Source organism: Squalius cephalus (genome assembly GCF_949319135.1).
Source record: "Squalius cephalus genome assembly, chromosome: 5".
NCBI lineage: Eukaryota > Metazoa > Chordata > Actinopteri > Cypriniformes > Leuciscidae > Squalius > Squalius cephalus.
In genome coordinates, this window is record NC_137126.1 from 29,850,477 (window position 1) to 29,875,575 (window position 25,099).

At 38.9% G+C, this 25,099-nt stretch overlaps 2 protein-coding genes across 4 annotated transcripts; one reads left to right on the forward strand and one right to left on the reverse strand.

The window, feature by feature from the left end:
• Positions 1 to 1,303: 1,303 nt before the first annotated feature.
• Positions 1,304 to 11,158, reverse strand: enc1 (ectodermal-neural cortex 1). Its single transcript, XM_079873012.1, has 4 exons — positions 10,833 to 11,158; positions 9,394 to 9,693; positions 7,309 to 8,833; positions 1,304 to 2,494 (listed from the first exon to the last, which is right to left on the reverse strand). The coding sequence occupies exons 2-3, from the start codon at positions 9,685 to 9,687 to the stop codon at positions 7,352 to 7,354; spliced, it is 1,776 nt and encodes a 591-aa protein (XP_079729138.1). The 5' UTR covers positions 9,688 to 9,693; positions 10,833 to 11,158; the 3' UTR covers positions 1,304 to 2,494; positions 7,309 to 7,351.
• Positions 11,159 to 14,157: 2,999 nt separating this feature from the next.
• On the forward strand, positions 14,158 to 25,027 carry hexb (hexosaminidase B (beta polypeptide)). 3 transcript variants are annotated; one of them, XR_013821222.1, is made up of 15 exons: positions 14,158 to 14,907; positions 15,098 to 15,246; positions 15,793 to 15,858; positions 16,524 to 16,570; positions 16,700 to 16,810; positions 17,254 to 17,355; positions 17,887 to 18,019; positions 18,118 to 18,298; positions 18,412 to 18,498; positions 18,714 to 18,786; positions 19,109 to 19,283; positions 22,834 to 23,011; positions 23,841 to 23,931; positions 24,125 to 24,229; positions 24,585 to 24,988. XR_013821222.1 is itself a non-coding variant. In XM_079870922.1 (14 exons), the coding sequence occupies exons 1-14, from the start codon at positions 14,666 to 14,668 to the stop codon at positions 24,646 to 24,648; spliced, it is 1,626 nt and encodes a 541-aa protein (XP_079727048.1). In that variant the 5' UTR covers positions 14,158 to 14,665; the 3' UTR covers positions 24,649 to 25,027. The 3 variants fall into 3 exon arrangements, 2 of the variants coding, with proteins under 2 accessions (XP_079727048.1, XP_079727047.1); XM_079870922.1 differs by lacking the exon at positions 22,834 to 23,011 and having other exon boundaries at positions 24,585 to 25,027; XM_079870921.1 differs by lacking the exon at positions 19,109 to 19,283 and having other exon boundaries at positions 24,585 to 25,027.
• The last annotated feature ends 72 nt before the right edge of the window (positions 25,028 to 25,099 follow it).

Sequence of the window (25,099 nt, forward strand, 5' to 3'; positions counted from 1 at the left end):
GTACTGTTGTTGGAAGTAGTGCACGTGCATGGGGTATGCTCAGAAATAGAACGAGGCATTGGTTTACTGTCTGTGTCACGTCACATCCAGTGTAGACAGTATCTCTTTTTACAATGGGCTCTATTTGCTTTTGTCGAGTTGCGCCACTCACGTCCAGTGTAGACATGATGTAAGAAAAAAATATTCTTTGAAAAGTTCTTAGGGGAACCCAAAACGGTTCTTCTATAGCATTACGTTTACTTTTAAGAGTGATCCAGCAAGGTGTCTGTGACATATTCCTAATCCAATCATAATGTTCACAGCACAGCTGAACTATAAGGATCAGTCAAAGTTACAACGTTCTGGTGACAGTTCCAGCTGTTCTGAGAGCAGCTGCATACGTCACATTCTCCAGCTAGCTTTTACATGAACCTTGCAGCCCACAGAAACCCTGGGTCAGCCTGAGCTCCAGTCCTGAGAGAGGCAGGGGAACAGAGGCTGCATACTGGAACGAGTTTGGCATGGGGTCACTAGGCACTGGTCGAAAGCACTTGATAAACTATGCTGATGTTATAGTAGACGAAACTTAATGCTTTTTAAATGGTGGTTTGAGGTCCAATTATTCTGTTTAAAACAGAAGTTGATGCAGGTCAGTGCACCATTACAACCAGGTGGATTGATCTGTGGTTTAAGAACAAATGATGTTTAACTTTAATTAAATCATTTAAAGAATCTGGATAGTTCACCCAAAAATGACAATTCTGAATTTGAGGGCGAGTACATGACAAATTTAATTTTTGGATGAACTGCCTACCCAGTTTGAAGAATTTTCCTTGCCGTCCCCTAATCTCTCAAAACCACTTTCCCACTCCCCCATCTGCTGACCTGCCCACTTGCACCCAGGGTAATCTGAGGCTATGACATCATTCGGCCCATTCTTATCCTGTCAAAGACCTCTGACCCCCAAGCCTCCCTGTTTTTGATCAGATGAGCAAGAGGCTCAAGCGTTCGCTGACCACTACAAATTCCACCTGCTCAGTCAAAATTACCTTACGTATATGTGCAAAAAAGCAGCAGGAACACAGAGCATTTTGGGCCATGCGTGGGACAAAAACCTGTTAACTTTTATACATCCAAACATGTATACAAGCCAAAAAAATAAAATAAAAATAACAATAAATAAAAAAAAATAAAAAAATTACTAATACACAATGGAAAACAAAAAACTTAAAACTCATAAATTAAGACTATTAATAGACACTGAAATATTTTTAAGCCAGACAGCCAGTTTCTTGCACTTTTCTCGTTTTTGTCCTTTTTTTTTACAGTTTAGTTGTTGCCATAGAGACTGCATTCCCTCACAGGGTGATGAAATGGCTCTCACATCTTCTCTCTCTCCTTCTGTCGTTCACGTTTACCGTGACTGTATGTGCTTAGAATAGTACAGGCAAAAACAGTGAAGCAGAAGTGTCTCGCACAATTCGAGTTTTGTACAGGAGAATCTTGGAATTCGAGTCGGTCAGTGATCAGAAGCTGGAAGGATAGTGTTTGTCGGGGGCATGCTCACGCTGTTTGTCGGGTGTTTATTTTGTAGGGGGTGGGAGTATGATCGGGTGTTGAGTGGGGTCAGATGGACTCTCGTTCAGACTAACATGCTGGGACATGCCTCTTCCGCACTGTCACATACACACAGCTGGCGCGTGTACCTTGGGACACACTGTGCCCATGTCTATTTTCACACCAAGCTGCTAAGGTTTGTTCAACAGGAACAGTTCAGCAACAGTCTGTCCTCCTTGTACAGACGTGTGAAGGACAAATACGTAAAAAAGGCTCTCATGTTTCCTTCTGTCCTTTTTATTCTTTAAACCAGCAAAATATTACGTTTATCAGTCCATTACGAGCCCGCCTCAGTCTCTCTCCTTTTAAGCAAGGTCTATTTTTTAACATCACCATGGGATAAGAAAAGGTATATACATATCAGGATGTGAAGTACTTTTCCTGGAGTATCTTAACATCTCCAATCATGCGTTGAGACTCCTGTTGATCTTCCCAATCAAAAGCTTCCACTCATCCTTCATGCAGTATAGAAATTAAGACAGGCATACAGGTCTATTTTAGCTTACATGGCATCAGCATTGTTAAAAAACAAAAAAACAAAACGGTCAGTACACAAATGTGGGGTGGGGGGGGGGGGGATGATTTATGCTGGTTATGATGGAAGCAGACAGGGCTTTCAGGATGCATCGCAGTTCTTTTGGTTTTCACTGTGAAGAACCACGTTCTGATACTTCACAAAATGTTGGATACGACATCACAACGTTCTTGAAACTTCCAAGCAGGAAGTTAAAATATTTTGGCGAACTTGCAGCAGAAAAAAAGCTTTGTGACTGGACTTTGTGCACAATACTTAGCTCTTATGGGAGAAAGTCTTTTTGTAAAATTGCACAGAAGGGATATAGCGTTTCTTCACAGTTGGAATCCAGTAGACAATAACGACGAGTGGACACAAGGAACTCTGTGGAAAGAAAAGACAACAAAAACATTAGAAATGTAAATTTAAAAAAAATAACTCCCATAATTTCACATTTACGGCACACATTCACACACGCATTTCAGAAAAGAATAACATGTCATAAACATAATTTAGACGTTGACCCTGACCATTTGTTTCTGATCGTTTCTTTTTCACCCTCAAGGAAAAAAACAAAAGAAGAGGACAGGTCAGACCCTCACACCTGCTCAGCAGCAGATACAAGCCAAAAGAAATTACACACACAAAGCCCTGTACTCTTTTAAAAACCGTCTGCATTCAGTCAGATCATTGGTGGTATTAAGCTAAGAAAGAAGCATTTAGGAACCTAAATCACAACTAAATGTAGTGCAACAAAAGCTTCCTCTTCTGTCTATTGTTGCACCAAATGCGATTTTTCCTCTTTGGCTTTGACTCCGCCATCGTTTTACAGCCTTAAGCTTCTGCAAAGGCCAATATCTATTCTTGAGTCACGTGTTCTCTTTTTCTCTCAGGGCCTCTAGCTCGAAATAAGAGAAAAATGGAGTGAAGTTGATCATTTGAAAACAAAAGTCCCCCAGAGCATCCAAATCAGGTTGTTAGCATGCATTCTCCCTCTCTTTTCCTTCCCAAATCCCACTTTCTTCTTTTAAGTTGTGCATGGTTCATAAAAACGACAGTAAAGGGCAACAGAGCCCTGCAGTTACAGAAGAAACGCTTGCCAATTAAAACACACTCAAACAGAATCCCAAAGAGACTGGAAGGGGGCAAAACCAAATCCATCCCTCCATCGATCCCGGGGCCGGCTGGGTGTAGATTCTACAGAGCTGTTTTTGAAGACAAAATGTTCAATGAACCATGGCACCATCTAAGCAGCATGGAGCTGACGGTGAATGAACACAGCTTAGACTAATGACCTCCCTCCACTCCCACACCAAACAAACTCAAGCCTGGCATAAACACACACACACAAGTATGTGTAGATCACACTTGTGCACACGCGCATGAACATACAAGCTTCGCTTTTTACCATGGTGGAGGTTTTCCATTGATGTCTGTTTTTTTTATACTGAGCTAATGATATTTTCTGTCTCTAGCCTGTACCTGTCCTTTCAATCTTTCTTTGCTGTCTCCACAAAAAATATTAAGCAGCACAGCCGGTATCAACATTGATAATAATTAGAAATGTTTGTTGAGCACCAAATCAGCCTATTAGAATGATTTCTGAAGGATCACGTGACACTGAAGACTGGAGTAATGATGCTGAAAATTCAACTTTGCCATCACAGGAATACAATTACATCGTAAAACATTCAAATAGAAAAGTTATTTTAAATTGTAATAGTATTTAAAATATTACCTTTTACAGAATTTTATCAAATGTATGCAGCCTTGGTGAGACTTCTTTCAAAAGAGAGAGAGGGAAAAGATAAGCGATAAAGAGAGCAGTGTGTCAATGTACGTAGGAAAAGGGAGGATCTCTGTAACCAGATGCATTCCCATGGGAGAGAGATAGCAGGAGTTTTGAGTGTGAGAAAACATAGCCAGTCGGAGAGAACGAAAGAGCAAGACTGAAAATCTTTGTTTACCCTCCCTTATCCAGTCCTCCCCCTCTCCCCTCATCTCTGTCTTCTCTCTCCTCCCACTCCTCTGGCCAGCAGTGAGGCTCCTCATTGTTAGTAGGGAGGAAGCTTGCTTAGAACACTTCATGGTCTTTTAAATGCATTGGAATGGCTCAGTGAACAAAGGAAGGACCACCACTTTGAAATTAACTGCCCTGCCGAGGTGGGCAGCATTTCACAGGCACACAAAGTCACAGAGACTTTAAAAGCAAAGCTAAATGACCAGCACCAAAGGGTCAGGACTGGAATGGGTGTTGTTTTTCATTGGGGAGGAAGTTAAGTTGGTGTAGAGCTTGTTTAGTCTACTGTCCTGTTTGGTTGACTGTCAGTATTTAGGGGTTATTCTGTTCTCACTGCACCTTCCATAGCAGAGAAGAAATGACTGTATAAAATATTAATTTCATTCTACCAGGCAGAGATAAAGCTTTCTATTGTTCGTTGCTTTCATTCAGAGAGTAAAGAAAACTGTGCTTAATTTTTCTTGTTTTGTCTCTTCTTTTTTCCACAATGTCTTTGGCTCTTTTTGAAAATCTTCTCATAAAATAAGAACAAAAATGTTGTCTATACGTTCTCTTTTTTTCCAATGAAATACTCGCAACATATAAATGCATCTAGCTTGATTTCAGTTTTGCCCCCCCAACTCAAATCACAATGTGAATTACAAGGATTCCAGCACAAATGTAAAACATGACGATTAACAGAACCGAAACCATTTATGAAAAAACAACAGCTATGACTCACTCACTTTTATAGATTGCTTAACTTCAGAGTAAAACAAGCATGAGTCAAGCCAAAAAGATTTCCGAATAAAAATCATTTGAATCAACAACAGCGTGGGATTAAGCTGATCTCTGATCTTCCACTAGTTATGAATCTATTGAATTCATTTTTGTTTTGCCACACACTGACAGTGTACATTGACTAAATCCATCAGTGTACATTGACTAAATCCATTTAAATTAAACCTGATTAAACCGACACAGTAGAAACAAGTATGCTTACATGCATATCCATCGGATTACAGCAATTAATTTTTTTTAGTCACATACACACCTCAGTCCGACTTAAATTTTTTGGTGTCATTTAATTAACGTACCAAGATAATGTGATTGTAGCTCTGCTTCTTCCAGCATGTACACACATTAAGGTGTGGTCATCATACATTTCTTTTGGTCAACCCAGCTAAATCTGCGTGGGGAAATCTTTTTCCATTATGCAAAATTCCTGATTGTGTGGATTCCTAATTGAAATGACTGGATTTCCTGCATAAATTCACCAAACAATGGTAAATGTGACACCACCTTTAATCAGAAAGAGAGCGGTGATGAACAATATATATTTAATCATTCATATATGATTATGTATTGTGGCATGTATGCTCAGACAAAGATAAAGACTCTAGCTCAACAATATAACAGTCCATTGTAAACGAACTGCATAGTTACTGAACTGTTGCTCAGACTTAATGCAAGCATGCTCCATGTTGTCAACCCACTGCTCATTCAAACACACCTCACCATTTCTTTCTCCCTCCTCCATTCACCCTACCTCTCTTCCCTACTTCCTCCACCCTTAGACAAATTTCCCCCTCAGGAACAATAAAAGTCTTCTATTCTGCTTCAATTACCCTCGGTGCAACGCCCCTCACTGCACGCTCATAACTCATTCAGCCCTACCGCAAGCTGCCTCCTCACAACAGAGGCACACAAACACACAGTTTTACTTTGGATCTAAATTTTACATGTGAAGATTTGCATGTGCCCACACGCATATTAAAATTCAGGTGTAGTCTAGCATCTTTCTATGGTATGTGCGTGAAGTTTGAATCTCCAGCTCAAAGATGAAGGCTCTGAATTCTCTCAAGCAAGGATCTCTTTTTTTCTCTCTCTCTCTCTCTCTCTCTCTCCCAGACTGGAGACTGATCAGATACAGCAGAGCCTCCGTATCAGCCAGACCAGACAGCGCACACAAACACTGCATCAGTGGGCATATCACTGCTGAGAGGTAGATACTGGAAAGCCTGATGCCCTTTTCTGATGCAGTCCTGCTGTGACCAAAGCCTGTTTTCCTGGAGACTGAGCAAGGCCCAGTGCTTAACAGCTAGAATTTTTATGGACTCTCAGGAGACGTGACATCTGTAGCAACCTATTATAAAACGTCCATTATTGCTCCAGCTTTGAAAGTCCTAGATTAAAGTGAAACGCTGAGATTAGCACACCTATATATAACAGAAGAATCACTTCACAGAAAAAAAGGAAAACTGTACAAGGACCATCAGACAAGAAATGAGAAAAAAATTCAGAAAGCACCGGGGAGCTGATAGTTAGAAATAAATATATCTGATTGCACATATTAGCAGAGTTGACCTGGTTGATATTCATAGCATGCTGCCTTGCCATTCCTTTCCTCTCTGACTCCTAACAAAGTCTAATTGCTGTGTCAATACTCAATTTGCCACTGATTTTAATAAGGTTCTTTGTCAAAGTATGCACATTGCAGCTCATGAGGGATAAATTATATCTATAATCCTCTATATCCAAATGTAGTGTGCATATGAACAAACAAAGAGCCATGTAACCTTGTACATAGGACTTTTTCCTGTGTGTCAGTATGCTTACAAAGAGGGTAATGTGCATGCCATCCACAACACTGGGACTCAGAGTTAATTCAGTTGAAAATTAATTTTGGGAAAATTAGCAAATATTATTTTAACATGTTTAATGAGATGCATCCAGCCCATTGTTAATTAAGGACATTAACACTTCCTCTGAAATTCCCTAGAGTTTCAAGGAAAACTTATCTTAAATGTATTTCAGTCCTTACAAACTACAGTGACAATGCAGACATAAATAGCACATATTAAAATTCTATACTATTTTTTATAAATTAAGTTATTTTAGTGTACTATAAAATAATAAATAATTTAACTCATTTTAAATTAATTTATGCATCACAACTTTATGTTGTACAGTATAAAACTGGATGTTCTGAATGGATTTTTACATTTGATAAATATTGCATTTAACAGAGTTATTAAATTATTTGTTTTAAAATATGAATTAATAATACAGATAACAAATCGAATATTGTCAGATTACTGGTATGGTACCGCTACATAATGAATCCCTTTCTATAACTGGATAAAAAAAAAATTATATTACAATTCTGGTCATTTTGTTTTTAGATTGCACAACCTACCTCAGAGGAACAGCAGGGTCACAGAAGGAAGTACAGGCGTGCTTCAGGCTGGGAGGTGTTTCCAGGTGCTGACGAAGGCAGTGGGGATCAAGGAATAAGGTACGGTAGTGATGCTGTTCCAGGCATCGAGCGTAGGGTCATAGCAGTCCAGGGTTTTACAGCGCTGTGTACCAAAGTAGCCACCCACCACATAAAGTTTGTTTCCAGAGGCCACCGCCTGGCAGCTCATTCGTTTCGCTGTAACATCTCCGACTTTAGTCCACTGATAAGTCTCACTGCTGAATTTGTAGGCAGAGCAAGCAGAGAATTCGGTGTCACCCCCCATTACAAAGATCTGGTTGCCGAGAACAGCAGCTGCAGTGTAGCGCCACGGCTGCGGGCAGGTCGCCGGGACTGTCCAGCGATTTTCTGAGGGATCGTAGCACTGAACTTTGGGCAGCTTGTCGTGGGCCACACTCGTCCCTCCGAAGGCGAACAACTTAAGCTTTACGCTGACCACAGCTGCATTACTAACTCCTTCTCGCAGTGGTGCCACCATGCTCCACTTGTTAGCAACTGGGTCAAACTGCTCTACCTGCTTCAAGGACACAGATGGTGATGCAGGCAGACAGCCAGTGGCAGCTGTGTGACCTCCGACAACATACAGGCAGTGGCGTAACTCAGCGGAACCGTGACCGAAACGTGCTATCAGCATCGGAGCCGCTTTAGACCATTCCTCCTGTAACGTATCGTACACCCAAACGTCCTTAGACACACCGTTCTCAGAGCCCCGGCCACCTGTCACGTACACTTTGCAGCCAATGGCACAGGCGCTGAACTCCTTTCGTGGGCTGGGGATGTCCGCCTTTGGAATGATCTCTTTGGCCTTCTGGTCCACCAGGTAGAGCTTGTCGCACATAAACGTGGGGCCGCCCAGCAAGAAAAGGGCATGACTGGTCTTGCGAGGCCGGGCGCAAGGACTGTTGACGACGCCGTCGTTTTGCAAGATGCGCAGTTTGCAGCGGATGGCCTCGTCTACCAGCTCTTTGCTTTTAGCCTGTGCGATGATGAGCTCCTCCGTAGAGACGTTCTCCATAAGGAAGATGGCAGGCAGGAGAGCCAGACGCACAGTACGGAGCAGCTCTGGAAGATGACAGTGCCTCCTCTCCAGGTCGTAGTTCACCCAGTTGAGAGCTGACTCGTAGACCAGACGCTCGTCCTCGGTTTCGAGCTCTTCGTGTGCCAGCAGTTGGACCAGCATGTCCTTGGGAAGCTGGAGAAACTCTTCAGTCTTGCAGATAGCCGGGAAGTTACTGAGACACATGCTCCAGGACAGCTGGAACAGCTGGGTGCACTGGTGAGCATCCGAAAGCAGCAGCATGCCCAGGCAATTGGATGGATGGAGGTTCTTCTCCAGGAACTCTGCACAGGCATCACGAATGTCCTGAAACTCCAGCATGTCACCGGCCTCAAGAAGAGACTCTGCGTTCTCCTCGTTTATTATTACTCTTGACGAGTATGCGTAGTCCAGTAGGAGCTCCAATACCTTGACAATGTGGAGTAATAACAAAGTAAAACCTCTCATTTTAGTCTAACCGAGTCTAACTGCAATATGAATTACTTGAAGCCCACAAAGCTATTGTTTTGCAAAAGCAAGTCTGATGTTCAAACCCAGAGGTCCTCCAAGTTTCAGAACTCTCCAATCAATCATATGTTGTACCTTTGAGAAGCATACAATTTAAAGAGACCCCCCCCCCCCCCCCAAAATATTTTTGTCATTTACTCACCCTCATGCATTTCAAACCTTAATAAAACACAACAGATGATATTTTGAACAGTGTTTTTAATGGTTTTGTCCAACAATGAAAGTCACCAGGGTCCAAAAAACATTGGACCCCACTGACTTAAAGAAAGAAAGAAAAGAAGATCACCTTCATTCATCAACATTTTTTCAAATGATCTTATTTTGTGTTCCACAGAAGAAAACCATACAGGTTTAGAACCACATAAGGGTTGAGTAAATTATGAAAAATATTTTCATTTTTGGGTGAACTATCACTTCAACACACTTGGACTAGAATACAATACAAATTTAAACAACAATACCTCTGGATGAATGGAGTCCCTGAAGTCCACTTCACTGTCCTGACTTTCTCTCAGCCCTCCGCTAAACATTGCTTCAAAGTAGCGGCTGCAGGCGGCCAGCACAGCCCTGTGGCATGGGAAAGAGCGGTTTCCAGCGTGGAGCAGAACATCCGTGAAGAGTCTCTGCTGACGAAGAGCATTCAGGTGCATTAGCACGCTGTCTGCGTACGAGGACTTGTGGAACAGGTAGATGTTCATAGAGCCCGTGCTGGCACGAGACTTGCGGTTCTCGTGGACACAGACAGACATTTTCATTGAATCCTGAAACAAAAAAACAGAGAGAAATCGTTTCATTGACAAAACTGGCATACTGCTGGGCTTTAAACAGCGCTATTTAAACCGTTTCAGAAGTTGACTGACATTGTTTTGAACAGTGATATGATCAATACTACACAAAGAGCATGTCAAACCTCAATAAGAAGGAAGAGAAAGATGAAGTAATTCTGCAAACACAACATAAAAAAACAACTGGAAGCCTCTCTGATGTCTAGCCGACTGGAATGTGAACAAATGCAAGGGAGTCTAATCATTACCAGGTGTTCAAAGGCGGACGAATAAGGAGGGGAAACTGAAGGGGGAAAAAAAACTTTCAGAAGTAAACACCGCTGCCTGAAATTTACTGTGGAAAAGCGAACAAAGAGTTGTGCACCAGGCACAGAGTCAACACTAAGTGTGTCAATGTCACCGACTGCCATCTGGTCGCCTTTATGGTGCACATTCAAATCCAATCAGTCTGAATTTCCATGTAACCGATACACGCCCCCTGGTCCCTGCCGGCTGTCAACATCCCTCCGGAGAGAATTTAATTGTGTTTCTGCTAATGTTCGAACTGAGCTAAATACATTAAGGACACAAAAGCAATGGTGATGTATCACACCTGATACAGTCCAATAATCCATTTAAATTGGCCACAGCTGTGAAGTACAAGAGCCAGAAACCCTGTGCTGACATTGGCCATTAATTATTTTGCAACACAGCACTGAAAAATAGCAATGTGAATGACTGTATACATAAAGCATAAACAATCAGTAAATAACTTACAATAAAATAAAGTGTTATAACAAGTAGACTCTATGAAAAACTGCGTTTAAAGCACCATTTATGTCTGTGCCAACAGATGTTACAGAAATCAAATTTTGAATGATGACAGATGACATCACTCAGACACATCACTGTTTGTTTTATTTAGTATTATACATTACAACCTAAAGTATTATTACTATATTATAATACTTTGTTTTTTTATTTTCACATGTTAATATAAACAAACCCTCATCAAAACATATAGTACCTTATAGTATGGAAGAAATGTTCAACCAACCTACGGTGACTAAAGAATGCACGTGCATTTACATTTATGAAAATACAGACTTTTGTTAAAATTTAATTAAAAAAATTACCTGTTCAGGAGCAATGAAGACTTCAGTTCCGTCTGCCTTGGCCCTCGAACATGCCACAACGCGACAGGGACAGTCACAATACTGGCGGCGCCTCGCGCTCTGGTAACAGCGTCCGATGTCGCGTGGATAAACCACAAAATAAACAAATGAAGAATAATTTAATCCAGATGCTTTTAACGTAAGAAATTAGCCTACAAGTATAGTTTGGTATATTGTTGCTGAGTTACATAGAAAACTAGTTCCTCTATGTTTGTGACTGCGGTGCATAAATACATTTGCTCGTATCGTCATACAGCAGCTCTCGCGTGCAGGTCTCTCTCAATAGTGAACAGCTGACGGGGTGTGAGTTTTTAGAGAGGAGGAAGAAAGAGAGGCGGAGCGCTACTGCTCTTTAGGAGAATGTGGGAGGAGATAGACTGCTAAACTGGCAGAGATAAGGAGATTGTTGGTGGGGCTCATTAATAGAATAATTAAGGAATTTTATGAGGCTGCATATCACCAGGGGGGTTGTGTGTATGAAAGTATTCAAAATCATTGCACGAATTAATGCTATACATTTCGTAATAAAAAGTCAAAAAGCGTCCATTTAAGAAGTGCTGCATAAGGTAAAAGTTATCCAAATTAATAGCAACTTAAGTGGAAATGATGTGTATTCAAGTGAACGGCGTTAATGTTCAATCATCTAGTCTAAACTGCACAAGGAGTTCAGCCTAAACTTTGTTCCTCGATAGAGATACACTCACACGTTGCTTCAGACTCAAGAGCAGACTGTCTGCTTCAGAGCTATTAGTGAATTTAATTTACGGAACAATGTCGCCCCCTGCTGAACAAAAGGCGCACTTGCGTTGTCTGCATCGTACATCCTCTTGCCATATGTATAGGTGGATTCTACATTTTGAATGAACATTTCCAAGATTGGTCTTGCAGTAGTGTGGTAGACTTAAGCCCCCGTGGACCTAGTAGCCTATGTTTCTTCCCCGAATTTACTTCTTGTGTATACAAAAATCTCACTGGATTATTGCAATACATGGCAAAAGGAATGATTGGAAATAAGTAAACTGATAAAGTGCCATCTAGCAGATGCCACCTACTCGTCATCAGCAGTGTTGTGGAAAGTTACAAGTAATGTGTTACAATATTGCGTTACTCCTTAAAAAAGAACTTTGGATAAAAGAACCTCTGGGCTGGGCTTGCTTGTTTGTTTTTTAATAACAAAAAAAAGTTCTATTTATGGCCCATGTAAAGGCCCTTTCACGCCAAAAGTGAAATGAATAAGCCTCAGGTTTAAGGAAATGCAAATTCACGCCTGTACAGTAGAGGGTACAGCTCAAACAAACCTTTCAGCTGTTCTGCCTTTCTGGATTGCAGGAGAATAGGATGCAAGGGAAGAAAGTTACATTTGTATGGCTGAATTAGATCATTGAAAATTCAGGAGCAAAGACATTGGTTAATAAAGTGAGATTAAATAGGCTACATGTATTTGTGTTATTTAACATATTTAATTATTGCATGTTTGTGTAATATTCTGAGTTTGCATTTGACTGTTTTTATTCATTTGAAGGAATACTGAATCTGTTTTTGTGCAAGTGAGCTCACATTTAGTCTAGAACTGCAACAACCATCATGTTCACACAGCGCACACAACACCTTACTCTCGATTTGGACAGGAGAGCTGTCAGTCAATAAATGAGAAAACAAAGTAACTTGCATTCTTGTTTGAAAATGTAGCCTAACAGATATTTTGTTGTAAATTTCAATTTTTTTTAACTTTACTAATCTACTTAAAAAGGTAATCTGATTACGTAACTCGCGTTACTTGTGCCCAGGGGCGCCATGAGGAGTTTTATGGGGGGTATGACAGAATTTTGGGCCCCCTTCTTCCAGATGAATGTGTTTTTTCTTTTGACTTTTAATAAGAAATTTAAATAATTTATTAGTTAACATTTATATTATTAACATAACATCTTTTTAAGGTTTTAATTTTAGTTATCTATCTATCTATCTATCTATCTATCTATCTATCTATCTATCTATCTATCTATCTATCTATCTATCTATCTATCTATCTATCTATCTATCTATATATATATAGCCCTGCTTCCCTTCCATCTCGTTGCAGTTTTAAGTCTTACACAGACAACAATCAAAAGGGGGCATTCATTGCCCCTCAGTCCCCCCTCCACCTTGGAGCACTTGGAGGCTTCACCCCCAAAACGTGATTGATTTGAACCCTTTGATGAGTTGGATCACACCGATGTGATTAACCACATAATGTTTAGGCTATTTGAGGTTTCAGACATTTAAATGAAGTAGCTACTGTAAAAAAAAGAAGAAGACATTTTTAGTTTTTATTAAATTCAAATTCCATATAGCCAGATGCTATTGGAAGCTGCAATAATAGCCTAATCCTTTCAATCATAATTTGACAATTTTGACAATTTCAAAGTGTTTTATTCATATCGGACACACATTGTAGGAAACAATAAAGTTTACTATGTTCTTCTCCCAGTTCACCGGCCATTTTTATTTATTTCGTGAAAATCTGAAAAAATTATGAATTTAGGATAAGCTGATCCCGTAGAAACCATTGGCACCAATGTACTTAGGCTTACAATGCTTTAGGGGAAAAAAAGATTGGTGCCAATGGTTTATAGCCTACGGGATCAGCTTAGGATGCTTTGGGAAACGCAGTCCAGTTCTGTAGGGCTACTGAATAAAAATTCAGCCAATATTTGCTCACCCTGATGTGTTCTAATGCCATTATGCTTTCTGCTTCGTTTGAACTTTCATAATAATAATAATAATAATAAATAAATAAATAATACATTTTAATAGCTTAATTGATAGCAAAAGGTTCTTGGATCATGGTTTAACTGTTGTTACCATGGTCTGGGTGAATACTCGATTCTGATTGGCTGCAGGGTGTCCATTAAAAAGTGATAGAGGACGCCAAGGAGTTCTGGTGAAAGTACTGTTTACCGTTCGAAATTAATAAATAAATGCGCTGGCTACATCAGCTGTGAGTAACCATAGCAACAGGCAGTCAAAGTAATACTTTTTGTTAAAGTCAAAGTAATTACAGTTTTGTTTTGATACAATAAATTGTAAACGGATACTTTGAAAGTATCCGTTTACAATTTATTGTATCAAAACAAAACTGAATGGTTCTACGAGCTGAGCGGACTATAAATATCGCCGAAACCAAGTTATTGTTTGTGAAAACTTTTCGATTGTAAAACTAATTAAAGTATAAACTAATGTTTTAAAAATGTGTTATTTGGCAAGTGACCATGGTATAAGAGGGTTAATGCCCTTCGAGGTGTCCATTGTCAGGTATTAATGGACTTCGGCGGAGGCTTAGAGGAGCTCCTGATCGGTGCGAATAAAAGTGGCAAGAGCCCTAAGAACCCCAGAATCGAGCAGAGAGATTATGCTGCACCTGGGGACTGAGTTGACTATTCGACAAAGGGTATTTTCCCCACTGATGGACTGAGTGTTTCGAGTGCCTTTGCTGACAAAGGGGTATCTTCCCTGCTGACGTGAGCTCATCTACTACAAGCTGAAGCATGTTTCACTTTAGTTTTGCTGTAGCCTACAAATAAGTATGACTCACCCTCGTTTTGCTCTGTACAAATGCAGAGATAAAAGAAGTGAGGTCTGGTTATGTGTGTAGTTCTTTAAAGACCGAGGGAGGTGTGGCGAATTAGGTCCCATGATTTGAGTTAGTTGAGGTAAACGCCGCCCCTACTACAACATCCACACACAAACCCGTGAGCTCCTCAGACTGGAAGCAGTAGTCAGCTGACCGCACAGCGTTCGACAAACAAACAGCCATGTACTTTCTGCTCAAATTTGCGCCGCTGTTCTTAGCGGTATCCGTCTGCCACGGGTGGCTCTTCGGCGACTTTGTTGGAAAACAGAAAGAGGTGGATGAAATCTCTCTCTGGCCGCTACCGCAGAAATTCCAGTCGTCCGCCGTCGCTTTCAAACTCAGCCCCGCCAGATTTCTGATCGTCCACGCGAAAGAGTCCTCCGCCGGACCGGGCTGCAGTCTACTGGAGAATGCATTTCGCAGGTACTGTAACATATCTCATTTATATTTATGCTGACATTGTGTTATGAAAGACGCTAATGTTGAGTTTTAACAGGAAGTACAGTAACGTTAAGTTACCATGCGAGTATTTATAGCACTCTGCGCGCCCTACCACGTCAAACATACAGTAAGCAATCGATTTGGGTTCATGAACTGACCATTTGCCTTGCAGATATTTTGAATACGTGTTTGGCGAACTGAAGAAGCACGAGAAGAGCCGAAAGAAAGCGTTTGATTCCGATCTTGTGGAGCTTAAGGTATGGATCACAGCAGCTGACCCGGAGTGCGACGGTTACCCGAGTCTGCAAACCGACGAGTCATGTGAGCTCTTCTCCCTTCCGCCTCTGTGATCCACAACACCGCAACCTCAATGCTCTCTAATCCAATAGAAGAAGGGAAAATCCAATAATAGACACCTGTTTGTCGGAGTTGTAATCTGGTTAATGTATTAACGCGACGGGATCTTTTTAGATGTAGTAACATTTGACCAATGCAAAGTATTTTGTTACGTTTTTCTTTTTAATATGTTACCAAAAAGAAACACTTTATTTTAAGGTGTCATTGTTATGTGTAGTTACTTTAGTAATAACTGTAAATTATGCACAGTTACATGCAACTAACCATAAACCAAACCCTAATCCTATAACAAGAACATAGTAAAGTAGTTACTTAATATTACTCAGTACTTAAATGTAGCTATATTTACAGGTGTAACAAAGACACGTTAAAATAAAGTGTAACCAAAACTGCATTATCAAAGTCAAAAATCACTTATTGTTTCTTCAATCAGATGTGTTGTGTGTGGACTGGGTGTGAGTCAGTGAATGTTTTGGTTTGTAACTGTAAAGTTTTGCTCTCTTTGTGTAGATGAGCTGTCGGTTGATTCACCGTCTGCTGTATTGAAAGCTGCTAATGTATGGGGAGCTTTGCGAGGTAAGCGAAACTACATAATGGTGTTCTTTTAGCTTTCTATTTATCAGTGAACCAGACAGAATATTCCACAAAAACTTTGAGCAGCAAAACTGTTTTCAACATTGATAATAAAAAGAAATGTTTATTGAGCACCAAATCAGCATGTTCGAATGATTTCAGGATCATGTCCAGGACACTGAAGACTGCAGTAATGAATGCTGAAAATTCAGCTTTCCATTTCAGGAATGAAATTTACAATATATTGCAACAGAAAAAAGTTCTTTTAAATTGTCATAATATTATTGTTTTTACTGTATTTTTGATCAAATAAATGCAGCCTTTTTAAACATAAGGGATGTTTTTGATTCAAAAAGAAAATCTTTTGATTTTTAATGGTAGTGTACATTTTACAAACTCCTTTAACAAACACAGACAAACTTTAAAGTATTTTCTTGATGACATTTGTAGGACAGGGAAAATGTAAAATGGGTCACAGGCACAGCTTATCACGTTTAACAACCCCATATACTTTAAGATAGCAGTTCAGTTACATTTCTATGCGATCCCAACATAATAAATTATGAGAAGAAGAGACTGCAGTCTTTATATCCTGTTCATATAAGATGTTTTATCATCATGTGAGGTTTCCTCAATGTGTAACTTCCTCATATGCTTATTGTTGTAAGGACTGGAAACATTCAGCCAGTTGGTCTATGAGGATGACTATGGAGTTGTAAGTTCAAAGCAAACCCTTATTTGCTGCATTGTTGTACTTGATTAAGACTTTATGTATGAATTAATGTCAACTATTGATCCGTCTAAGCTCTTCTCAAATCAAAGCATCTTTTTGTCTTCTCAACAGAACAACATCAATAAGACAGTCATCTCAGATTTCCCACGGTTTGCCCATCGAGGGATCCTCCTGGACTCGTCTCGCCACTTCCTGCCACTCAAAGTCATTTTGGCTAATTTGGTGAGCTGAAATGATTTTCTTTATAATGACAGACTTGACATAAAAACATACATGGGTCTAGAGGGGCATTTTCTTTTTTACCTGCAAAATTGGCTGTGATTTATTGGTGACTTAGCATTTTTTCATTAATGTACAGTTTCCTCATTAGAAGACACGTGTCAGCTAAATAGCTCAAGGATGTTATTTTATTTGTAAGACTGGAAAGTCAGGTTCTTTACGTTCACACATGACAGTAATCACAAGACAAGATGGTGATCATCACAAGGTTTGTCTAGAAAGAATTGTGGCCAGCGCACAATGGTGAGAATTTGTTTGTCCGTAGCTTTGTAATTTGATCTAGAATTAAATGTTCCCATCAATGGACATTGGTGCAATGACCTTCCCAGGTTTTGAAATGCTTCTTATTCCACAGTGTTCAGTAAAGAGACATCTCATTTTCACAGGAAGCTATGGCGATGAACAAGTTTAACGTATTCCACTGGCACATTGTGGATGATCCGTCATTCCCTTATATAAGCCGTACATTCCCCGAGTTAAGTCAGAAGGTGAGTATGTGATGCGCACACACACATTCCCTTTTTTGGACATTACCAGGGCACAAAATATATTGTAGATTTCATTTATACAGGTTGTTAGTGGATTACCACTCTAGAATCCTAAAAGTGTGGCTCCAACTCCTATTATCACTTATGTTTGTGGTTAACATCATGTAAATAGGTGAACACAAGCTAATGTATCAAACTATAATTACACTGAAACATTCCAGGTTTATTTAAAACTTTTAAAATAAAGAATTTTGAAATAGTTTTTAAATGTATAGATAAATGTATTTTTTTTTTGTATTTTGCTGCATTGAAAGCGAAAGGTAAGGAATAAAAATGTACAACAAAATGATGATACTGCCGTAGGACGTGTCAGTTTCCTTTTAGAGTAGAAATTTCACCTTAAATCAGTAGCATTAGCTTCAGTTCACATGCTTTGGGCGTAGAATCCAACTGCCACTGTAAAAACTGATTGGGGAAATGTTTATTTTTGTGTATTGATCACGTTTTCGCTATTTGTTCTGTGTTTGACAGGGAGCCTATCACCCATTCACACATGTGTACACTCCATCTGACGTCAAGATGGTCATTGAATTTGCCCGTATGAGGGGGATCCGGGTCATCCCGGAGTTTGACACGCCAGGACACACACAGTCATGGGGCAATGGTTAGTTGGTGGACAAGATAAATGAGGGCTTTATACAATAATGTTTCAGTTACCGATTAATTTAACAACTGTTTTCTCTCTGTTGCTCCTTCCCATAGGCATAAAGGATCTGCTAACACCCTGTTACAGTGGTTCTACTCCTTCTGGAACATTTGGGCCGGTGAACCCCATCTTAAACTCCTCTTATGAGTTCATGGCCCAGTTTTTCAAAGAGATCAGCACTGTCTTCCCTGATGCCTACATTCACCTGGGGGGAGACGAGGTTGACTTCAGTTGTTGGTGCGAAGAAGAGAGAAGCTTCTTACCCAAATCATTTTCCAGAATATGAACCCAATGCCAATAATCATATTGTATATCACACAATACTTACATTCTACTCATTGTTCCTGTAGGAAGTCCAATCCCGATGTTCGGAAGTTTATGGAGCAGCAGGGCTTTGGCACAGACTACAGCAAACTGGAGTCCTTTTACATTCAAAGGTCAGAGCTTCAGTAAAGTCAGGAAGTCCATTTATTTTTGGCTTGTAATATAAATAACAAGATGGTTATGATAGTTTTCCTATTATTTTCCCCCATTAGTATCTAATTGTAGTTATAGTTTAATATTTATTGTCTCCCTTAGCAATTGTGTTAAAGTATAAATCAGAACACAATCTGGCAAAGTTATTCTTACATTATTCATTAATGACAATCAGGTTACTTGATATTGTGGCTGCTACCAAGAAAGGTTACATGGTGTGGCAGGAAGTGTTCGATAATGGGGTGAAGGTAAGGCTCATCTCTTCTTATCTGTGTGGCAGTCTTATTTGGATCTTAGTTATTGGGAGCTTTGTTAGACTAAGCTGTTATTATTAAATTACAAATTCTAGTAGGTCCACAATGCTTTGTAACTTCAAATGACTTTAAATCAAAGCCTAATCTACTTTAACCTTCTTAATCACAAATAGCTTGACTTGCGTGCTTGCTTTTTCACAAGTCACTGCTCACATACCACTAAATTAGCATTTTTAACTGTGCTTGCAAGTAAATGTATTTGTTTGCTTGTAACAATTTAACTGCCAAAAAGAGAGAAAAAAATAATTTGTTCCAGCTGAAGGATGACACTGTTGTGGAAGTGTGGATGGGGAACAAGATGGAGGAGGAGCTACAGAATGTGACTGGGGCAGGATTTACAACCATTCTTTCTGCCCCTTGGTACCTGGACTACATTAGCTATGGACAGGACTGGCAACGCTACTACAAAGTTGAGCCACTCAGTTTCCCTGGTCAGTTTCTTCAGCCAAAGTCTCATATAGTTTGGTTTAGCACCATTAGTTTATTAATCTAGTGATCGTTTGCAATTTAAAGTTAAGAAAGATGGTCCAGATTAAGTTTTCGAGTTTTAATCAAATATATTTAAAAAAGATAGAAAAAAAAAAAAAACCCTTGTATAGGTTTTCAAGCACTATACTTTTTATTAATTTTTAAGCTGGTTTTTGCACTGAAAATAGCCATGTAAGCTGGCCTAGTGTTAAATCACCTAAAGGCTTGGGGGTTGAGGATGTTGTCTGGGTAGAGATGGTCTATAGAGTGGTGCAGGTATGACGTCATGTTGTAGACAAAAACACTGAAACACATTTTAGCACTTCCAGTTCCATCGTTCCTAAGTCAATGTTTTTTTTAACCCCCTGGGGTCGGCGATAGTCTAGCTTTTTTTCTTATCAGTGCAAAAGAGACTCAAATAACTCCGTCGATTTTTGTCATACAGGCAAGTGTTATACATCATTCAAAACTGTTAAATGTCTTCTTTTATTTTTTTTATTTATCACTTTATTTGTGTACACTAATAATAAAAACAAAATGTTGTGTTTTTCGTAAAATAAAGAAAATAAACATGATGCGCGTTCTCCCATCTCTCTCAATGTGAAGTTCATTCTGAAACGCGACAGAAAATGATCTGTAACTGTAACGACATGTACAGTTTCTCCAGTCCGAGCTAATTAACTCTAATCTGACCACGCGCGCACGAGCGATTGACATGCAAATAGTCCACGTGGGCCTGTAAACGCCCTCATTACCTCAAAACAAAGAATCGGAGACTACAGTAACGCACTTCTCTGCTTTTCATTGAGACTGTGTTTGTGCTGTGCTGTTTACCTTGGATTTACCTCAGAAGAATTAGAAAGAACGCGATTTGAAGATGAGAAAATTTTTAAGGTAAGACATTTCCACTTCTAATAGTAAGCATATGTTATTGTTGTATAAACTTTACATTGTAGCTACTAGTTAAACTGGTGCCAGACTAAAATGTACGTTTTGAAATGAGATTGGAGTAAAAACATGAAGCCTATGTCGTACATATATGTAGGATATCTATATACAGAAACATGTTGAAATGTGAACTAGAGGCAACCTTTCAATGCTAAATGTATATACATGTACGACACGAGGATGTTTTTCGATAATAAAACACAGCATGATAAAAGTAGGCTAGTATGAGTGTTTACTCTAATATGGTGATTATTATAATGTTTAGACCCGTGTTTACTGTTAAATACTTTGTTTGTGGATATCTGCTCAAACGTAGATGGTAACAATGTTTCATGGAGCGGCTCGATCGCTTCAGTAAATGTTCTCTGCACGCGCTGTGAGTTTGAGTCAGTCGCGCTGTGCATAGGCTTCATGTTTTACTCCAATCTCATTTCATAACATCATAACGAATGGAAACATTTGAAGTAACATATGATAATCAATATATTTTTCTCTAGTGTAGTGTTGCTGATGTTCCTTTTTAACGATTTATAGGCCGCCTGCTATAGGCTATTGTTAATATTATTTTATGCAGCACTGTACGTATATCCCTTCAAGGCACAACAAACCTGGTGTTCATTATTTATATGTGTGTGTGTGTGTATTTTGTACATTTTAAATCGCAATTTTAACCAGAAAAATCTAAAATGTATTCCCAAAATCGTGCAGCCCTATAGTTTCTCTTGATATCAGCATGTTCACAGGTGTTTATTTTTATTTTTTTATACAGGGACCAGATGCCCCACTGATGAGTCCTGCTGACTTCAACATTCACATGAGTCTCTGTACATGGTAAATGAAAAATCAAACACCTTGGAAATGACAGGTATGTACTATGTTTCATGAATGCCACAAAGGTGTGTGACTGTTCAAGTCTCTGTCTTTAGATCAGTGTGTTAAATAATGTGCTTTTTTTGTCCTTTGTTGTGTATCTTTGGATTATGTTGTGTTGTAAATAAATCCAAACAATCAAAAAGCCATTCTTTTTTAAATCTCCTCATTCTTTGTGCAAGGTGAGAATGATAGGGCCTGATAGCACCTGATAGGGCCATTATGGGAGGGTCTTTGTCTTTCTCAGGTGTGAAAGACATTAATATTCATGATGTGTTCACGTCTCCTCGCATAAAGCTTTCTTAAACAAAACATGTCTTAAAAATTTAAAATCGATATATTGTTTTATCTGAGTTGACAGGATGATTTTCACATAGTTTTGGAGCAAATATTCTAGGCTACGTGATACAACACAAAAGTCTTGTGAAGAATTAATCAGCATGGGTTTCATGAGCTTATTTCAGTGACAATTTTTGTTTTGTTTTTTCACAAACCACGCATAAACGTCATTATCTCAAAACTACAAACTTCTACATACATGCTTGCTGACATATTATTGTAGCAGAGTTTGTGCTGAATACAGTGTAATTAGACTTTAGCCATGAAAATGTCACAAGTAACAGAAATAAGCACAAATATCAGACCATGTCAGAACACCTCCAGGGCCCAGAAAACACCTCAGACCCCAGAGGGTTAAATGGGATTTTGGCTAAATGGCTGAAATAAGGTCTGTGGTGAACACAAGCTCAAGACACTTTCACGATTTATTCTATGACATAAAATACAAAATACATTATTTGAAAGAAGTCTTTTATGCTCACAAAGGCCACCTTTATTTCATCAAAAATAATTTCTTTCTGAAAATAAAACCTCACCTTACTTTTGAGTAGTTCCTCCTCCACCTTGCTCCAGCCTTGTTAAAATCAATACACCAATATCACTGCAATAAACATGCCTTCATCTTATTAGATGCTAATTTATTAAGCAACTGTTTTAAAGGGATATAAATAAACATTCTGTCATATACTCACCCTTGAGTTGTTCCAAACTGGTATGAATTTCTCTCTTCTGCTGAACACAAAAGAAGATTTTTAGAAGAAAATGGGTAACCAAACAGTTGATGGGCCCCATTGACTTCAATAGTATGGAAAACATTTTATTGAAGTCAGTGGAGTCCGTGAACTGTTTGGTTACCCATTTTCTTCAAAATATCTTCTTTTGTGTTCAGCAGAAGAGAGGAATTCATACAGGTTTGGAACAACTTGAGGGTGAGTAAATGATGACAGGATTTTTATTTGGGTGAAATATCCCTTTAACTGTTGTCTGGCTCAAATGCCATTAACTAATGATCTGATGAGAAAGCATGCATGTTGATTCAGAGTATCTGACAATATGAAACTCAATGGGCGTATTTCTCTGGACTACATGTAGTGCCAATTTTGATAAACCGTCATTATTTTTGTCACAATTGGTAATTGATTTAATGCCAAATATTGTATAACTATATTTTGTCACTTTAAAGCAGCTATGTTTGTGACTAGTTCTTTATTACCGTGCTGTCTCCGCTTGATCACTTTGGTATCTCTGTAAATCTGATATGAAGACCTTAAATGGAGTCCAGAAGAATTTGTCTACGTTGAGGTGTGTCCGTTTGTGTGTTATACTGTACATGGGTGTGTATGTGTACACATGTAGCTGAAAGCCGACACAAAGATCCATGTGTGGAAAGAACGGCCGCAGTACCAAGATGAGATGGCGCAGGTAACGGCGGCTGGTTTCAGTGCTCTTCTCTCCACACCCTGGTACCTCAACCGCATCAACTACGGCCAGGACTGGGAGAACATTTACAAACCCGACCCCCAAAATTTCACTGGTGTGTGTCATTCGCAGTGAAAGATTATGTGGATTTATTTGGGCCTCTGTTTCTGTTCGACCTGTTCTGTTTCTAATTTGTTAATTCAAACAACATCTCATGGTTTGGGGTAAACAAACAAAACAAAAACAAACAAACAAACAATGACTGTTCACATAATACATGATTATGCTAGCTATGTTGGAGTTTACCTTTTTTTTTTTTAATGGGTCAATCTGGTGAATTTTCTTGTTTAACGTATTTGAGGTTGGTTTTAGTTTTTGAAGGTCAGCCACACAATCATAAACAACAGTGAATAGCAAAGATGGCATGTGATTGTAGACAATAATTTACACCACATATCCTTAAATCAATGAGGATCAGCTCTTTCAGTCCAAAGTTTTGTCATAGTAATGGCATTGTCAGTGACCCGTTTTCCTTTAGTAGATATGCAAACATGCTTGTCACGTGACTATGGCATTTTATACAGACTGCCAGTTATTTGTCTATTCGGTCACAACCCAGTTAAAATGGTTTTCTTTGTCTCCAGGTATTCTGGTGTTTGTTTGGGGTGTTTGACATATGGATACAATAGACACATATAGAGTCTTACTGCTTAAAGTTCCAGTCTCAAAAAGGACCAACTCATTGCTTCTAGTCGGACCATATTTTATCCTTTCAGTGTTGTAAAACATTCAGTTAATTGAATTTATGTTGCCCACCCATGAAGGGAAATCTTGTGACATCTTCTAGCTGTTTGAATTGTCTTGCACTAATCACAGTCTTACAATTAAACTGAATCTATATACTCTTAATTATGATTTTTTTTTTCATGGCATTTTGACAACAGGCACCGATGCACAGAAGAAGCTGGTGATTGGAGGAGAAGCTTGTCTCTGGGGAGAGTATGTAGATGCCACCAACCTCACTCCTCGACTCTGGTATGACTGCAACCTTAACTAAGAAAAAAATATATAACTCAACTGTACAAACAAGTTACAACACAAAGACTAACCATATACAAAGAAGCGATTAATTAATGGAGTTTGTACCAAAACTGAAACCAAACCTAGTATTTATTTGTATATTAGGAATTATGTAAATATGTGGTTTTTTGTTGTTGTGCCATTGCAGGCCAAGAGCCAGTGCTGTCGCTGAGAGGTTATGGAGTGATAAAAGCGTGACAGACGTCAGTAAGGCCTATGATCGTCTGACCAAGCATCGCTGCCGCATGGTCAAGTGAGTTAAACTATGACGAGTGGCAGATTTAATCATGCAATCCCAACTAATACAACATATGGTTCCATTATCTTTTTTATTCTTGCATTATTAATGTGTAATAATCATGATCTTAGGAGTCCTGTGTTTATTTTTGGATTTATTTGTTTTTTAGATTCTTGATTGCTTTATTTATTTTTGATTATAACATTAATTTCTTGTAAGGTAGTTTTCAGGTTCAGTTCATTTCTTATTTACTAACCATTTCCACTAACATACAACAATACAAAGTAAATTCTAAAGATTTGCACAGGCATATTTTTGTATATTTCACTGGTGAAAGTGAATTTTTTTTTCCCCCTTTTTTCCCAATCAGGAGAGGCATTCCTGCAGAACCTCTATTTGTTGGCCACTGTCGTCATGAGTACAATGGCCTGTAAACTTCAGGATTTAGTTCACATTAGACAATTAAAGGGAATCGCAGGACAACACTTTAAAACGTCAAACCATGTTAGCCATTCCAATACTATGATTTGCTGTTGTATGCACTGAACCAGTTATCCAGAACTTGATTATAATTTTTAAATGGACACTTCTGTACATCTGGATTATCTTTGTAAGCTTAAATTTTATTAAATGGTAATGAATATTCTTGTGAATAAATTTTATGGAATTTTGAAGTCTTTGAAATTAGGTATTTTTAATTACTTTCCAAAGCTAGGTATGAGTGTTTTATAAATGAAATAAATATTTAAATAAAACATGGCTGCATTGTTGTTGTAAAATTGTTACATTTCATAAACACATACATACATATACATATAGTCTCTAAGATTTATTTTCTGGACCATATGGAAGCAGCCAATCACAGAACAATCAAAATTTGTATCT